General features: G+C 39.9%; 1 protein-coding gene across 7 annotated transcripts in view; it reads left to right on the top strand.

Annotated features, from left to right (window-relative positions):
- The window catches only part of LOC141110875 (serine/threonine-protein kinase SBK1-like), an 88,253-nt gene that overhangs the window by 35,995 nt on the left and 35,847 nt on the right, over positions 1-16,411 (top strand). For 4 of the 7 annotated variants that reach the window (XM_073602578.1, XM_073602579.1, XM_073602585.1 and 1 more), the window contains one exon: positions 9,990-10,174. In XM_073602578.1, coding sequence (XP_073458679.1) covers positions 10,024-10,174 — 151 coding nt within the window. In that variant the 5' untranslated portion in view covers positions 9,990-10,023. The other 3 variants (XM_073602583.1, XM_073602582.1, XM_073602584.1) reach the window with 3 other exon arrangements.

The raw sequence follows: 16,411 nt of genomic DNA, 5'->3' as shown, positions 1-16,411 counted from the left end.
AGGTGGGCATTGATAGGTGACACTTGTGGGCATTGATAGGTGGCACTTGTTGGCATTGATAGGTGGCACTTGTGGGCAGTGTTAGGTGGCACTGTGGGCACTGTTAGGTGGCACTGTGGGCACTGTTAGGTAGCACTGTGGGCACTGTTAGGTGGCACTATAAGGTGGCACTGATGAGGCAGATGTGCCTCTTCCACTTGGGGACCGATGTCCCTCACAACCGAGCCGGTGATCTGCTTTTTTTTCTACTCACGCTGTCAGCGTGAGTAAAAAAAAAAACGATTACCGATCTTTCGTTTACATCATGTGATCAGCTGTCATTGGCTGACAGCTGATCACATGGTAAGGGGCCGGGACCGGCCCCTTACTCGGATCGGTGATCAGCCAAGTCTCAGTGACTCGGTGATCACAGTGCGCCGGGCGCGCGCCCTGCAGGGCACGCACAGGGAGCGTGCACAGGGGAGGCCGCCATATGATGGCCTCCCGGGAATTAATGTCCGTGCTGTGGCCGTCATTCGGCCATAGCGCGGATGTCTAGTGGTATATATATATATATATATATATATGTGTGTGTGTGTGTATATATAAATATAATTTTTTTCCAAATTGCTGTCAGTAAATATGATGGGCTACTTTCTATGCTGTCCCTGTGTATCCATAGGATGCCAGTCACTCAACCACCAGGCTTATGCTTTCATCTCTATGACCAGCAGCTCCCAGCCTTGTAGCTCCGTCCTATGGTGTAGATCCAGCTGCTGGAGGGACATTGCAGCCACACGGCCAAAAGTGCCTCTCGTAGCTTGGGGTAGTGGTGATACTCGAAGGCTCCCGGCTCACCCTGCACCTCCTGCCCCCTGAGAATGAGCAGTAGCCGACGAGCAGAAAATGGAGCCTGCAGGCGGCCAGCCACAGAGATCCCTGGCTGATTCTCCCTGGCCAATCGGGTCTCAGGACCCACTTCACTTCCTGATTGGCCAGGAGGAGAATCAGGAAGATAATAGCAAATATTCATTCGTTGTTGTCACATAAGTGGGTGGGCTCAGGGCGCAGTGCTTTGCACCCTGAGCCCACCCTTTTTTGAAGCCAATTAGAGCCTCAGGCTCTAATCACGTGCTTTAAAAAATTAAAAAAACATTGGAATCTAGGTGCATGGTTTAGGGTCGCGGCGCCCCTGCGCCCCTAATGGATGAGTTGCCACTGGGTTTTATCTATGCTGGGATTGATCATTCCATTCAGTTCTACTGAAAAGCAAGTTGGAGTTTAGCTTTAACAGGTTTAAATCCTCCCCTATCCAAAATTAAAAAACAGATTTGAGATGGAGGTAACTTGTAATCTATTTTTCAATGATGCATGTGCACTAGGTAGAATGAATTGTGAATATGTAAATCATGTCAGTGGTAAATCAATATTTTATTGTCAACAATAAAGAGGAATGATACCATTCACAAAGGAAGGAAGTTATTAACTTATACTGTTTAATGCAGAGAAATTAAGTAAGCTAATACTACATACTATAAATCAAAAGCTCTGGGTATAGTAATTGTCCCATGATGCATTATGGAAGATAAGTATTGTTGATAAACATGATATCACAAACTCTTTTTGCGGAAATACTGTGCTATTGTTGGGAATGTTGCCAGCTGGAGTATTCTTTGTGTAGCTGCAGCTGCTGCTGCCAAACAGGCATCAGCAGTGAGATTGTGAGGGATTGTCTCATCCCCAAACCCATCAACTTAGTAAGGACCTATGATTAAGTCAGAGGTGAGAAGGTAAGTATGAGCAACTGTTTATAGAGCACTGTAGTCATAGCAAATTACTGTCACCATTTTCTGTGCTGAGAGATCACAACTTCTTTTTTATTTAGCACTACTTTTAATACTATAACCGAAATTTGCAGTGCTTTCACAGCACTGAACTTTGTATATTGTTGTATGTTTAATGATTTTATACTCACAAAAATAGTAGCATTTGTAGATGCAGCAAGCTTACTTTCAGGTACGTTCAATTTAATTGTGAGAATAGATTGAGAATCTTCTGAGAGCTTTCTGAGTTTTATAACAGATGTTTCTGACTGTCATTTGATCTGTGTCTGAACTTAATTTACCTCCTTCTAGGCTGGGTCAAGCTGATACTAACAGATGCCTATGTACCCAACCCCCTAAATATAAAGCTAATTGTTCTTGGTAGATGATTTTCTTTCTTGCTCATTAAGGAACGCAGAATTCAGAGGCAATTGGGTTATACTGAAGCCTATTGGAAGATTTAAACACTGGCAAAAACCAGTGACCAGCCTGACATAACCCTTCCTACTCCCAGCATGCCTTAAATATTTGTTAGTGTCCTGGAAGGATAGACATCTTTTCTCAGTGGAGAAAAGATCTTTAACAGGCCCTGAATTGCAACCTGTCATGTCCGTAATGTTAGTTTGTCAAAATTAAGGGGAATAAGCTAAATTCATGTTTAAGGATCCAGCTTCTATTCACACCAAACCTTTATTGGTAGAGTGCTTAGAGCTCAGGGTTCCAAGGTTTTTACTCCCTCTCTTCACAGTTCCCAAATCAAAACAGGGTTTCTGCCCCATTTGAAGGCCTTAAATGTTTACATTCAGATTCAACAATTTTTAATGGAATCCACCAGGTATGCCTCCTTCCATCAAGAAGACTTTTCACCCTCAGTGGACATCAATCAAAGCTAGGAAGTCTACACATTGCTTGGTGCGAGGTAAGACTTTTTACCCCAGCATATACTCTATAGGAAGAATGTTGACCTTTATGCAGTCAGGCCTGGATCAACATTTGGCTCTGACATCAAGGAGCAAATCTGGGCTTGTGATCTTTTTCCAAAGTCCACTGCTTGCCTACCATTCTTTGATGAAGACTCTTTTTGTACAAGGTGTCTCTCATGTAGCTCCTCCTGTGCAACCACCTATAACTCTAGAGGATTTGAATTTGGTTCTGTGGACTCTTCAAAAACTACCTTTTGAACCTAGCAGGGATAGTCCAATTTCCACCCTTTCTTGCAAGGTTTCTGGTCTTATACAAAAAAATTTCTAGTCTTATACAAAATAGGGTGGTGTTGAAGCCCAGAGCCTCCATCCTTCCTAAGATAATTTTAGACTTTCACCTCAATAAGTGCATTGTTCTTTCATCTCTTTGTCTAGCTAGATATCTCTCTTCACTGTCTGGACATAGCGTGTGTTGTGCCGGTTTTCTATGCAGCTACTGCTTCCATTAGAAAACTGGTTCTCTTGTTGTCATGCATGATGGTCCCTGTAAAGGGGAATCAGCTTCTTGTTCCACTTTTTCTTGGTGTCTCAGACAGATTCAAGCTTATTGTGTTAAGGATTAGGTTCCTGTTAAAGCTCACTCTACTAGATCTGCGAATGCCCCTTTTCTGTTCATACCTTTTATAGTTTTATAGTTTTATCAGGTGGATATTCAGGCATCATCTGATGACAGCTACAGGTGTAAGGTCACTCAAGCCGCTTTTTAAGTTGCAGGCAGACCCCATTTTCATTGTTACGTGAACCTATTAGTGTTTATTTACTGTTGCCCACCCCAATAGAATAACAACAATTAGTTTTACTGAGAGCTTTCAGCCAGCAGGTATCTGATTGCCCACTTAAACATAATAATAGATATAGAAAGAGAGATATAAATAGAGATAATTTCTCAATTCGGCTGAAAACAGCTGGATTAAGTGACTGATATCTCAAGTCTAGGTACTGCCTATAGTATAATTCCAAACAATTATCTCTTTTTACATTTCAACTGCATGAGGTAAAACTTCTGTAAAATTTTTCTACTACGTACCCTAAAAAAACTTACCTTCATTAGCTGTCCCCTTGAGCTGCCTGGGAAAGCAAGTGAGGGGACTGTTCCAAAATGGATGCTAACAGTTAAACACATGATACAAGTTCTAGCCCTTACCCCACCTTACACAAATATAATTTTATTATTGTTTCTCTAATTGTTGGAGAGATTAGTCCCTGCTATTTCTGTTGAAAAGTTTTTTTCTCACTTCTTTTTGATGAGAAACCAGACAGAAGTTTGTCTTTCTCGTGGTATAAAAAATCCAAGGGTACTCATTCCAGGTATGTAACATTTAGTGACTAGCAAATTTGTGTTCCGATTATTTAAGCATAATGATTTTGGTCTCCAAGAATGTATTTTTGGAGACAAATTCTTTTATCAGCAAGGTCATCTCATTTGAACCAATAATGAATGGGAGGCAGAATGGAAGATAATCATGGCATGGGGGTGGTAGAGGAGGTAAAGCAGGAGGTCACTATAAAAAATATCAGGCAGAAATGCAGCTTATGGACTAGGAGGGTAAATAAAGGAGGCAGAAGACCGTGGGAAAATGGGGCACAGAGGAAGCTGATCATGATAGGAGGTAGAGTGGAGTAGTAGCTGATTATAGAAAATCAAGAGGAAGAGCAGAGCTGAACATGATCCCAGGGAGGAAAAAAGAGGAGGCAGAGCATGAGCTGATCAATGATCATGGGAAAAGAAATTGGGTATAGTGGCATATACAGGTGATACTCCAAAAATTAGAATATCGTGCAAAAGTTCATTTATTTCACTAATACAACTTAAAAGGTGAAACCAATATATGGGATAGACTCATTACATGCAAAGCAAGATAGTTCAAGCAGTGATTTGTCATAATTGTGATGATTATGGCTTACAGCTCATGAAAACTCCAAATCCACAATCTCAGAAAATTAGAATATTGTGAAAAGGTGCAATATTCTAGGCTCAAAAGTGTCCCACTCTAATCAGCTAATTAAGCCATAACACCTACAAAGGGTTCCTGAGCCTTTAAATGGTCTCTCAGTCTGGTTCAGTAGGAATCACAATCATGGGAAAGATTGCTGACCTGACAGTTGTGCAGAAAACCATCATTGACACCCTCCATAAGGAGGGAAAGCCTCAAAAGGTAATTGCAAAAGAAGTTGGATGTTCCCAAAGTGCTGTATCAAAGCACATTAATAGAAAGTTATGTGGAAAGGAAAGGTGTGGAAGAAAAAGGTGCACAAGCAGCAGGGATGACCGCAGCCTGGAAAGGATTGTCAGGAAAAGGCTATTCAAAAGTGTTGGGGACTTTCACAAGGAGTGGACTGAGGCTGGAGTCAGTGCATCAAGAGCCACCACACACAGACGGATCCTGGACATGGGCTTCAAATGTCTTATTCCTCTTGTCAAGCCACTCCTGAACAACAAACAACGTCAGAAGCGTCTTACCTGGGCTAAGGAAAAACAGACCTGGTCTGTTGCTCAGTGGTCTAAAGTCCTCTTTTCTGATGAGAGCAAATTTTTCATCTCATTTGGAAACCAAGGACCCAGAGTATGGAGGAAGAATGGAGAGGCACACACTGCAAAATGCTTGAAGTCCAGTGTGAAGTTTCCACAGTCTGTGTTGATTTGGGGAGCCATGTCTTCTGCTGGTGTTGGTCCACTGTGCTTCATTAAGTTCAGGGTCAACGCAGCCATCTACCAGGAGATTTTGGAGCACTTCATGCACTTCATGCTTCATCCTTCTGCAGGCGAGCTCTTGGCACCTGCCCACACTGTCAACAGCACCAAAACCTGGTTCAAAGACCGTGGGATTACTGTGCTTGATTGGCCAGCAAACTCGCCTGACCTGAACTCCATAGAGAATCTATGTGGCATTGCTAAGAGAAAGATGAGAGACATGAGACTGAACAATGCAGAAGAGCTGAAGGCCACTATTGAAACATCTTGGTCTTCCGTAATACCTCAGTAGTGCCACAGGCTGATAGCTTCCATGCCACTCCGCATTGAAGCAGTAATTGCTGCAAAAGGGGCCCAAACCAAGTACTGAGTACATATGCATGCTTATACTTTTCAGAGGTCCGATATTGTTCTATGAACAATCCTTGTTTTATTGATTGCATGTAATATACAAATTTTCTGAGATTGTGGATTTGGGGTTTTCATGAGCTGTAAGACATAATCATCACAATTATGACAAATCACGGCTTGAACTATCTTGCTTTGCATGTAATGAGTCTATCTCATATATTATCTCATATATTAGTTTCATCTTTTAAGTTGCATTAGTGAAATAAATGAACTTTTGCACGATATTCTAATTTTTCGAGTATCACCTGTAATTGTGGGCAGGGTATAGAGGTTGCTAAGCATGAGCTAATTATCTCTCACCAAGAGAATAGTTGGACGGGAAGCTGAGTGTACTGACTCCCCAGTCTAAACATTGAAAGTGTGATCTCTATCTTGACATTGTAGGGAAATTACATAGTAGAGAAGTTGAAACCAAATTTGTACAGATCTTAACAGTATAAGCAGCCATATAGGTCAAAAGATCATAATATGACCAGCTCCGGCAGAATACATGTGATTACAATAGAGGCTAAAGCGTGCAGAAGGAGAGTGGCTCTAGCTATACAAAGTACTCCCCTAGCTACAGAGTGAGGTTTGAAAAAAATATTAAAAGGCAAAGAAATAGACAATGCAATTTTAACATGATACTTAGCATTGCTGGAATGGCAGAAGGAAACCTAATTGTGATAGGAGGAAGTAAGGACACTGCAGCAAATTATAGTGGCTTAGGGCCCAGAAGAAGGAACCACAAAGTATGGTAGGGACCAGGAACCCAATATTCCTAAAGTTGTGTTAAAAGAAGAGGATTTCTTGAGCGTAGGCAGTGGGACAAGTAAGTATAATATTCCTTCTTTACAAGGGAATCTTTTTTTCTAGTGTTTATTTTGTGACAGCATCTCTTTGAGGCTGCAATCAAGTTATCTGCTGCAGATATTCTGGAAATCATTTTTTGCAGTATAACACATTGGATTGTTTACAGTGTGGATACTTTCTGTTCTGCTTACTGTACAGAAAATCCTCTTAAACCACTACCACCGTCACAAAGCCAAGCCTTGAGATCTGTGCTCTATTTTTATCCATCTTAACCTTTCTGCCGCTATTGACACAGCAGACCTGTCTTTTCTGCTTTGTTTCTTACATCAGTTTGAGGATCGCAAAAAATGAGTATGTTTAGCCTCCTTAAATGGAAATTAGACATCGTGTGTCCTAGAAACACAATTTTTAGCTATTTCAATGCTGTTTATGTTGCTTGGAACTTTAGAGATTTCATGCATCGTTGTAAGTGCTGAAAAAGCAGAAGGTGGTAAGTAGTTCTAGGTCATACTATTAGTGTGTCTGGAGCCCAAAGGGCGATCTTTAGTTTTTAGTAAACATGCTTTTGTTTTGATTATGTCTTTGTTACTGAAACTATTCTTTTGCTGGATCCAGAATTCTGTTTTGATCTTGGTCTTTCTAACTGTCTTTTTTCCATCAATAATATTAATTTTGTCTGTACAATATGTAAAAACACTTCCAAGAGAATTGGATATTACTATTGCTATACAAATTAACCCAATATTAAAATTCTCCTCAATGTTGTCATATCATAAGACATTTCCTAAAATTTATGTACTGAAATCATAGCAAAAAAAAGTTATAGTGAGTTTGTTATATCTAGCATCTTCCTAGTTTAATTGTATAGCATGTATGTATCTTTAAATTGCACCTGTCACTGAAAGATGCTTTTGATTTCCATCTCCCATCATCTCACTGCGTATGTCTTTACAAATACTGGTAATGTGTATGCAAACCCCAGCAGTGAACTTCTCTTATTTGTTCTCTTTTGGTCTGTTAACCCTTCTAAGCACACAACCTCATGCTGCCCAGAGCACATTAGTCCGGTGAGTGAGTGTTAAAGCCCACCTTTCATGTGGTCAGCAAGAGATTGAGGGGTCCATTTACTAAAGGTAAATAGACTGTGCACTTTGCAAGTTGCTCCAGAGCTTGGTAAATGAGGCAAAACTTCACTTTGCAAAGAGTACTCAATCCTGTGCAAACAAAATTAGACTGCTGCACTGAAACCCCAAAGGATTCTTATCAGCCCTACCCTGCCCTACAGGTTTCCATTGTGAACTACAAAATACCTCCCCACTATATTATAGAGGTCAGGAGAGAGTGAGGTGCTCTGTAGTTTCAACAAACATACTGTCCTAGGGTGACAGCGCTTCATAGATTAGGTATGGAAAATGAGTATTGTCACTCTAGGATAGGAAGTGTTTTGCTGGCAGGATCACCAGGAGAAAATTAAAGAAAAAATCCCCCGAAAAAGAGAATTAATGCAGTTAGCACATCTAAGCACTGGAAAGCTCCAATATATAACATTTTTATTCTAGGGTTTGGGTACACTTTAATTTAGAATATCTTTTGAATTGTTCTAATGTATTCCTCTACCTAATGTAGATATACTTTTTAGCTTTTAAAATGGTATACATGGAATAACTATAAACTACACACGATCAGAATATCGTACAAAAAAATACTGCTTTTGAATCGTACAATAATCAGATTTTTAGTACACAGCTTTCGTGTGAAATTTTCCAAAGGGACAAACGCGAAAATGTTTCTCGTACGATACCAAATTGGACGATTTCTGTTCAATCAGTACAGTTTTTGTCCAAAAATACAACACAAATACAATACATTACATCACTTCCAATTTTTTTTCTGTCGTATGAGAATTTCTAGCATGCAAAAAAAAAAAAAGGACAATCATTCTACCAATAATCTCATTGTGTGTACTAGGCTTAACTATATAATCTAAAGACTTATTGTCTGAGTCACTAAAGGAGTTGGAAATCTTCACACAATAAATTGTGTAAAAATTCACTTTAACTCTCCAATTATGTGCCGATAAAATATGTAAACAGGAATTTGTGTTTTAAAAGATTGGATAATTGAAGTGAATATTCACACAACTTGGTGTGTGAAAACTCTCAAATCCTTTATTAAATATTCTCTTGCACCTACCTTGTTTATTTACTTCACATTAGAATAATCACATATATATTTAGGTTATAATTAAATAACAGTATTATTTTTTAAATTAAATACATTTAATTTAAAAGATTATCCAAAAGATTGCATAATTGAAGTGAATATTCACACAACTTGGTGTGTGAAGACTCTCAAATCCTTTATTAATTACTCTCTTGCACCTACCTTGTTTATTTACTTCACATTACATTAATCACATACATATTTAGGGTATAATTAAATAACAGTATTATTTTTTAAATTAAATACATTTTGTGTTGTTAATTCACAGTTTATTAAGGAGGTGGAAACACCAATAATGATGTGTGAAGTAACCCACAATCAGATTTTATATTTTATTTAAAAAATAAATAAATACAATCTGTGGATGTTGCACGTTGTACATTAATTTCTGATATTTCTTGTAAATTTTTTTATCTATGAAAAATAAAATATGTTACAAATAAAAATGTTGGTTCTGTAAGACATGGATATGTGTGTGTATATATATATATATATATATATATATATATATATATATATATATATGTTATATTTTTTTTTAATAGACACATCATTTAGGGGTGCAACAAAATAGTACATTTGACACATGCGGACTCCTTGAGCAAATATAATTCATTGTTCAGAGTGCTTTACAGGGATGAAATTGGTTTAGTTACTATGAGCTACCACACTTATAATTTAATCTTTATTTTTTGTGCTGCCTTTTTGAAAAAGCCAAAAATGAATAGTAAATTGACTAAATTCTTCTTCAAATAATTTTCTAACTAGAACAAGTTTATTTATTGCATGGTCGAATATTAAACTGCATGCAGTTATAAAGGCTTAGCGTTACATACAGACTTATGTCACTAAGCTTAGAGAAGATGCCCAAATGCTTGCTCACATGAAATAAATGACGTGTGACTCACAAACTCTAGTGGAACAGTGCCCCTGGAGAACATATTGTCACTGTAACAGCTGGACTCAAAAAGAAAATGATCTACCAATTCATCACTCTGCGTACCACTGTAGTCAACCGCCTTTACTATTTATCAGTTTTGTGGCACTTTTTTGTCTCTATAATTACAATTCTTTTTAATTAAACAGGACTTATCTCTGTACATCATTTAAAATATATGTGATGGATGAAAATGAGCAGATCCTACAGCAAATGATGAATATTACATCAAGGAGACTGCAACATATACAGCTGAAAGAGCGATACCGAATCACAAAAGAGCTGGGTAGTGGCTCTTATGGGCATGTGATACAAGCTGAACATAAACTACAAGGTAAGTCTTGAGAAAGACTGTCATATTATCATTTTATTTATTTAAAGCAAATTGCATAAATACATGCTTTCTTTTTTTTTTTTTTTTAGCAGTAAGCATTCTACAGCTGATATTTTTCTAGTTCGAGTGTTTCCGTTAAAGGCTAAACTACATGGGGCATGTAATATCAAAAAATGAGATATTGGTTGCAATTTCTTATATTCAACTTCAGAAAAGCATGAATCTACTAATCATAATGCAGCAGGTGCATCATTAATTTACATCAAGATGCAACAGTAACGTAATACCTCTGAAGTTGATTAAACTTCATGAAAATGTAGTAATGTATGTAATACTTCTGTGCAAGGAAAAGGTCAGTGACCCTCTAGTAGATAAGAGAATACTATGCAATATAGCTACTTTCAAAAATAGGAAGTTTGAAAAAAAATGGCAAACAAGAACCCTTTATATATATATATATATATATATATATATATATATATATATATATATATATATATATATACACAGTGGGGACGGAAAGTATTCAGACCCCCTTAATTTTTCTCACTCTTTGTTATATTGCAGCCATTTGCTAAAATCATTTAAGTTAATTTTTTTTTCCTCATTAATGTACACAAAGCACCCCATGTTGACAGAAAAACACAGGATTGTTGACATTTTTGCAGATTTATTAAAAAAGAAAAACTGAAATATCACATGGTCCTAAGTATTCAGACCCTTTGCTGTAACACTCATATATTTAACTGAGGTGCTGTCCATTTCTTCTGATCATCCTTGAGATGGTTCTACACCTTCATTTGAGTCCAGCTGTGTTTGATTATACTGATTGGACTTGATTAGGAAAGCCACACACCTGTCTATATAAGACCTTACAGCTCACAGTGCATGTCAGAGCAAATGAGAATCATGAGGTCAAAGGAACTGCCTGAAGAGCTGAGAGACAGAATTGTGGCAAGGCACAGATCTGGCCATGGTTACAAAAAAATTTCTGCTGCACTTAAGGTTCCTAAGAGCACAGTGGCCTCCATAATCCTTAAATGGAAGACGTTTAGGACGACCAGAACCCTTCCTAGAGCTGGCCGTCTGGCCAAACTGAGCTATCGAGGGAGAAGAGCCTTGGTGAGAGAGGTAAAGAAGAACCCAAAGATCACTGTGGCTGAGCTTGAGAGATGCAGTCAGGAGATGGGAGAAAGTTGTAGAAGGTCAACCATCACTGCAGCCCTCCACCAGTCGAGGCTTTATGGTAGAGTGGCCCGACGGAAGCCTCCTCAGGGCAAGACACATGAAAGCCCGCATGGAGTTTGCTAAAAAAACACCTGAAGAATTCCAAGATGGTGAGAAATAAGATTCTCTGGTCTGATGAGTCTAAGATAGAACTTAATTCTAAGCGGTATGTGTGGAGAAAACCAGGCACTGCTCATCACCTGTCCAATACAGTCCCAACAGTGAAGCATGGTGGTGGCAGCATCATGCTGTGGGGGTGTTTTTCAGCTGCAGGGACAGGACGACTGGTTGTAATCGAGGGAAAGATGAATGCGGCCAAGTACAGGGATATCCTGGATGAAAACCTTCTCCAGAGTACTCAGGACCTCAGACTGGACCGAAGGTTTACCTTCCAACAAGACAATGACCCTAAGCACACAGCTAAAATAACGAAGGAGTGGCTTCACAACAACTCTGTGACTGTTCTTGAATGGCCCAGCCAGAGCCCTGACTTAAACCCAATTGAGCATTTCTGGAGAGACCTAAAAATGACTGTCCACCAACGTTTACCATCCAACCTGACAGAACTGGAGAGGATCTGCAAGGAGGAAGGGCAGAGGATCTCGAAATCCAGGTGTGAAAAACTTGTTACATCTTTCCCAAAAAAACTCATGGCTGTATTAGATCAAAAGGGTGCTTCTACTAAATACTGAGCAAAGGGTCTGAATACTTAGGACCATGTGATATTTCAGTTTTTCTTTTTTAATAAATCTGCAAAAATGTAAACAATTCTGTGTTTTTCTGTCAATATGGGGTGCTGTGTGTACATTAATGAGGAAAAAAATGAACTTAAATGATTTTAGCAAATGGCGGCAATATAACAAAGAGTGAAAAATTTAAGGGGGTCTGAATAGTTTCTGTCCCCACTGTATATATATAACAAGGTGAGGTAGCATATACACAACATTTTAAAGTGTTACTAAACCCAGGACCCTGCGTTCACTATATTTGATCTCCCACAGCACACAGAGCACGGAAATGCAATTATTTTAGTAAATATAAACGGCTAAATACCTTTTCTCATCAGCAGTATATAGCAGTCTTGTGACTTCTATCAGTGTCTGGTTACATCTTGTAGGAGGAGTTTTCATTCTACTATGACTGTTCTATGAGGCTGCAGGACCCCTGACCCTCTGTCTGGACAGTGCTGATTGGCCCTGTGCTAATCATATGCACCCTCCCAAGAAAAAAAAACTCTCTAGCAATACACACCAAACTGAGTATGTGCAGAGTACCCCCAAGGCTCTGTACTATCAAGAGATGGATTGGGGACTGTGGAAGAAGGGGAGGATCAGAGTAGGCAGGATCAAACAGTCTTTTTACACAGCCTTTATAACCCTTTAGGTTCTACAGTGAGTATAACAAGCATTCTTTCCTGCATATACAGACTGATTTTACTTTGGTGGGTTTAGTAACACTTTAAGGTGAATTCCCCTTCCTCAAGTGTACCTTGCTATTTATCTGTAAACACTGGTACCTTCTTGTTTAATTCTGGGATTTAACATGCATTTTTGAATGTTAGATTTTACCGGTCAAACTTTCTACAGATAGGTGTATGTCTGCCAGAAATCATGGACAGCATTTACATCAGATTATGTCTGTACCAGATTATTGGACATATATTGCAAGCTTATTTGCACAAAGTTAATTTTACAGATTTAAGTCACATTTTATCAGGGTTTAATTAATATATATGCATTTTATTTGTGCATGTATATGGTTCTTCAGTGGTAATTTGGAGGTGTTTGTACTCTCCCCCATGCTGAGCGACCATGGTGCGGCCTGTAGTACCAATATACACAGAAATATGCTGTTTTGAGGCCTCTCATTCGCTATGCTTATTTGTGGCTGCAAGCTAGTTGGTTTATGACCTCTTCAGGTCTCTCCCCTGGTGTGCAAGTATGTATGCTGTACCAGGTGGTGCCTGCCTGTAACTATAATTTATATGTTTGGGAGCTGTATTATGACACGCTGACCCAGATAATTACCTGGGGCCCAATGAGTGAGGGGCACCTAGACTCCACTTGGTATCTATTTTTAGTATGGAGCTTACATTGGCACAAATTCATCAGCAGGCTGCGCCACCATTTTCTTTGTACAGCAGGAACAGAACTCATGTTACTGCTACAAAAACCGCTGCACAGAACAGAACTCTGACTGGCGGTCCATCTGAAAACCTTCATGTTTGTGATGGAAACAGGAGTCAGCTCTGCCTTTTTGTTATGTGCTCTACATTGATGGGGGGTCTGTGAAGTTCTGTCTGGTGGTGCTGGTGCTCATCCATCATCTAAAAACTGTCACCTAACAGTTTGCAGCTGTTCAAAAAAAAGATGGAAGTACCATGATGAAGGTTAGAGGATCGTAAAGTAAATAACTGAGTCTATTTAGTGTAGAAACATATACAGCTGCATGTGTTACATAGCGTTACTAAAGCTATATACAAGTATTTTTGGTTATACTATGGTTATACCAAGGCATGGTGCATTTTGACTTATTTCAGAATTCCAGAGAGCAATTTGTGCAAATCCTGGTAAGCTACAGTGAGGGGAAAAAAGTATTTGACCCCCTGCTGATTTGGACATTTGCCCACTGACAAAGAAATTATCAGTCTAATTTCAATAGTAGGTTTATTTTAACAGTGAGAGACAGGCTAAAAACAAAAGTATCCAGAAAAATGCATTTCAAAAAAGTTATAAATTGATTTGCATTTTCATAAATGAAATAAGTATTTGATCCCCTATCAATTAGCAAGATTTCTGGCTCCCAGGTGTCTTCTATACAGGTAACGCTGAGATTAGGTGCACTCTCTTAAAGGGAGTGCTCCTAATCTCAGCTTGTTACCTGTATAAAAGACACCTGTCCACAGAAGCAATAAATCAATCAGATTCCAATCTCTCCACCACGGCCAAGACCAAAGAGCTGTCCAAGGATGTCAGGGACAAGATTGTAGATCTACACAAGGCTGCAATGGGCTACAAGACCATTGCCAAGCAGCTTGGTGAGAGGGTGACAGCAGTTGATGCTATAATTTGCAAATGGAAAAAACACAAAATAACTGTCAATCTTCCTCGGTCTGGGGCTCCATGCAAGATCTCAACTCCTGGAGTTTCAATGATCATGAGTACGGTGAGGAATCAGCCCAGAACTACACGGGGGAGAATCTTGTCAATGATCTCAAGGCAGCTGGGACCATAGTCACCAAGAAAACAATTAGTAACACACTACGCCGTGAAGGACTGAAAGCCTACAGCACCTGCAAGGCCCCCCCGCTTAAGAAAGCACATGTACAGGCCCGTCTGAAGTTTGCTAATCAACATCTGAATAATTCAGAGGAGAACTGGGTGAAAGTGTTGTGGTCAGATGAGACCAAAATCAAGCTCTTTGGCATCAACTCAACTCGCCGTGTTTGGAGGAGGAAGAATGCTGACTATGACCCCAAGAACACCATCCCTACTGTCAAACATGGAGGTGGAAACATTATGCTTTGGGGGTATTTTTCTGCTAAGGGGACAGAACAACTTCACCGCATCAAAGGGGCGATGGACGGGGCCATGTACTGTCAAATCTTGGGTAAGAACCTCCTTCCCTCAGCCTTGAAAATGGGTCGTGGAGAGGTATTCTAGCATGACAATGATCCAAAACACATGGCCAAGGCGGCAAAGGAGTGCCTCAAGAAGAAACACATTAAGGTCCTGCAGTGGCCTAGCCAGTCTTTAGACCTCAGTCCCATAGAAAATATGTGGAGGGAGCTGAAGGTTAATGTTACCAAACGTCAGCCCGGAAACCTTAATGACTTGGAGAGGATCTGCAAAGAGGAGTGGAACAAAATCCCTTCTGAGATGTGGGCAAACCTGGTGGCCAACTACAAAAAACGTCTGATCTCTGTTATTGCCAACAAGGGTTTTGCCACCAAGTACTAAGTCATGTTTTGCGAAGGGGTCAAATACGTATTTCACTCATTAAGATGCAAATCAATTTATAACTTTTTTGAAATTCATTTTTTTGGATTTTGTTGTTGTTATTCTGTCTCTCACTGTTAAAATAAACCTACCATTAAAATTATAGACTGATCATTTCTTTGTCAGTGGGCAAACGTACAAAATCAGGAGGGGATCAAATACTTTTTTTCTCCTTACTGTATATCAAACAAACATATTTCTCTTTTTCACCAGAGTGAGTATAACAATAAGGGTCCATTCACACCATGCGAGGTGGGGCTGTATTAGGAGGCTATTCCAGTTCAGTCCCAGCACAAGACAAGGCAAAATGCCTTGACTTTTATATGGCTGGTGCACGCCACCGCATTGCAGTGGCGTGCATTTAAAAAAAAGTGCGGCAGGCCATACTTTTTTCCAATGCAGCTCAGTGTGAGGCAATCCACTGATTCACATTACACCGCTGCCAATAGAACCTGTCGGAGGGGCTGACACTGACAGCAGGTTGCAGTAAGTGGGACATCCGGCAGAAGGTTTGGAATTGTATAGAGAAGAATAATCTGTCCAATTTTCCCCGACCCGTCCACCATCGCATCCCCAACTTCAAGAGTTCCCGGCAGGCCGGTCAGAACATCGCCTCCCTGGGGGTCTTCCAAACAACACGGGAGGTTAAGGTGGACCCTGACAAGCCCCTGGAAGGCGTGCGACTGTAGGCTTTGCAGGCTCATAAGACATCGTTGGCCCCACACCACGCCTCCGCTCCAGCCTCTTCAACAGGATCCCCCCTCCCCCTGGGGCCACCAAAGAGATTCTGAGGATCTGCTCCACCTCACAGTACCATGATCATAGCCTCAACTGCAGATGTCGGTATAGGTTTTTGGGAGACCTGAATTTCCCTGTGCCTGGTGAGACTACCTTTACGCTGGTCACCTATAGTCAGTAAGGAGCCTCATTACTCACTTGGGTGTGAACTATCTTGGATGCAGGACTGTTTTTTCACCATATTTTCTTGTGGAGCATCACTCTACACTATATA

Source organism: Aquarana catesbeiana, linkage group LG10 (assembly GCF_042186555.1).
Source record: "Aquarana catesbeiana isolate 2022-GZ linkage group LG10, ASM4218655v1, whole genome shotgun sequence".
Classification (NCBI taxonomy): Eukaryota; Metazoa; Chordata; class Amphibia; order Anura; family Ranidae; genus Aquarana; species Aquarana catesbeiana.
The sequence above is the reverse complement of the archived record's forward strand: the minus strand, read 5'-3'. Positions and strand labels throughout refer to the sequence as shown.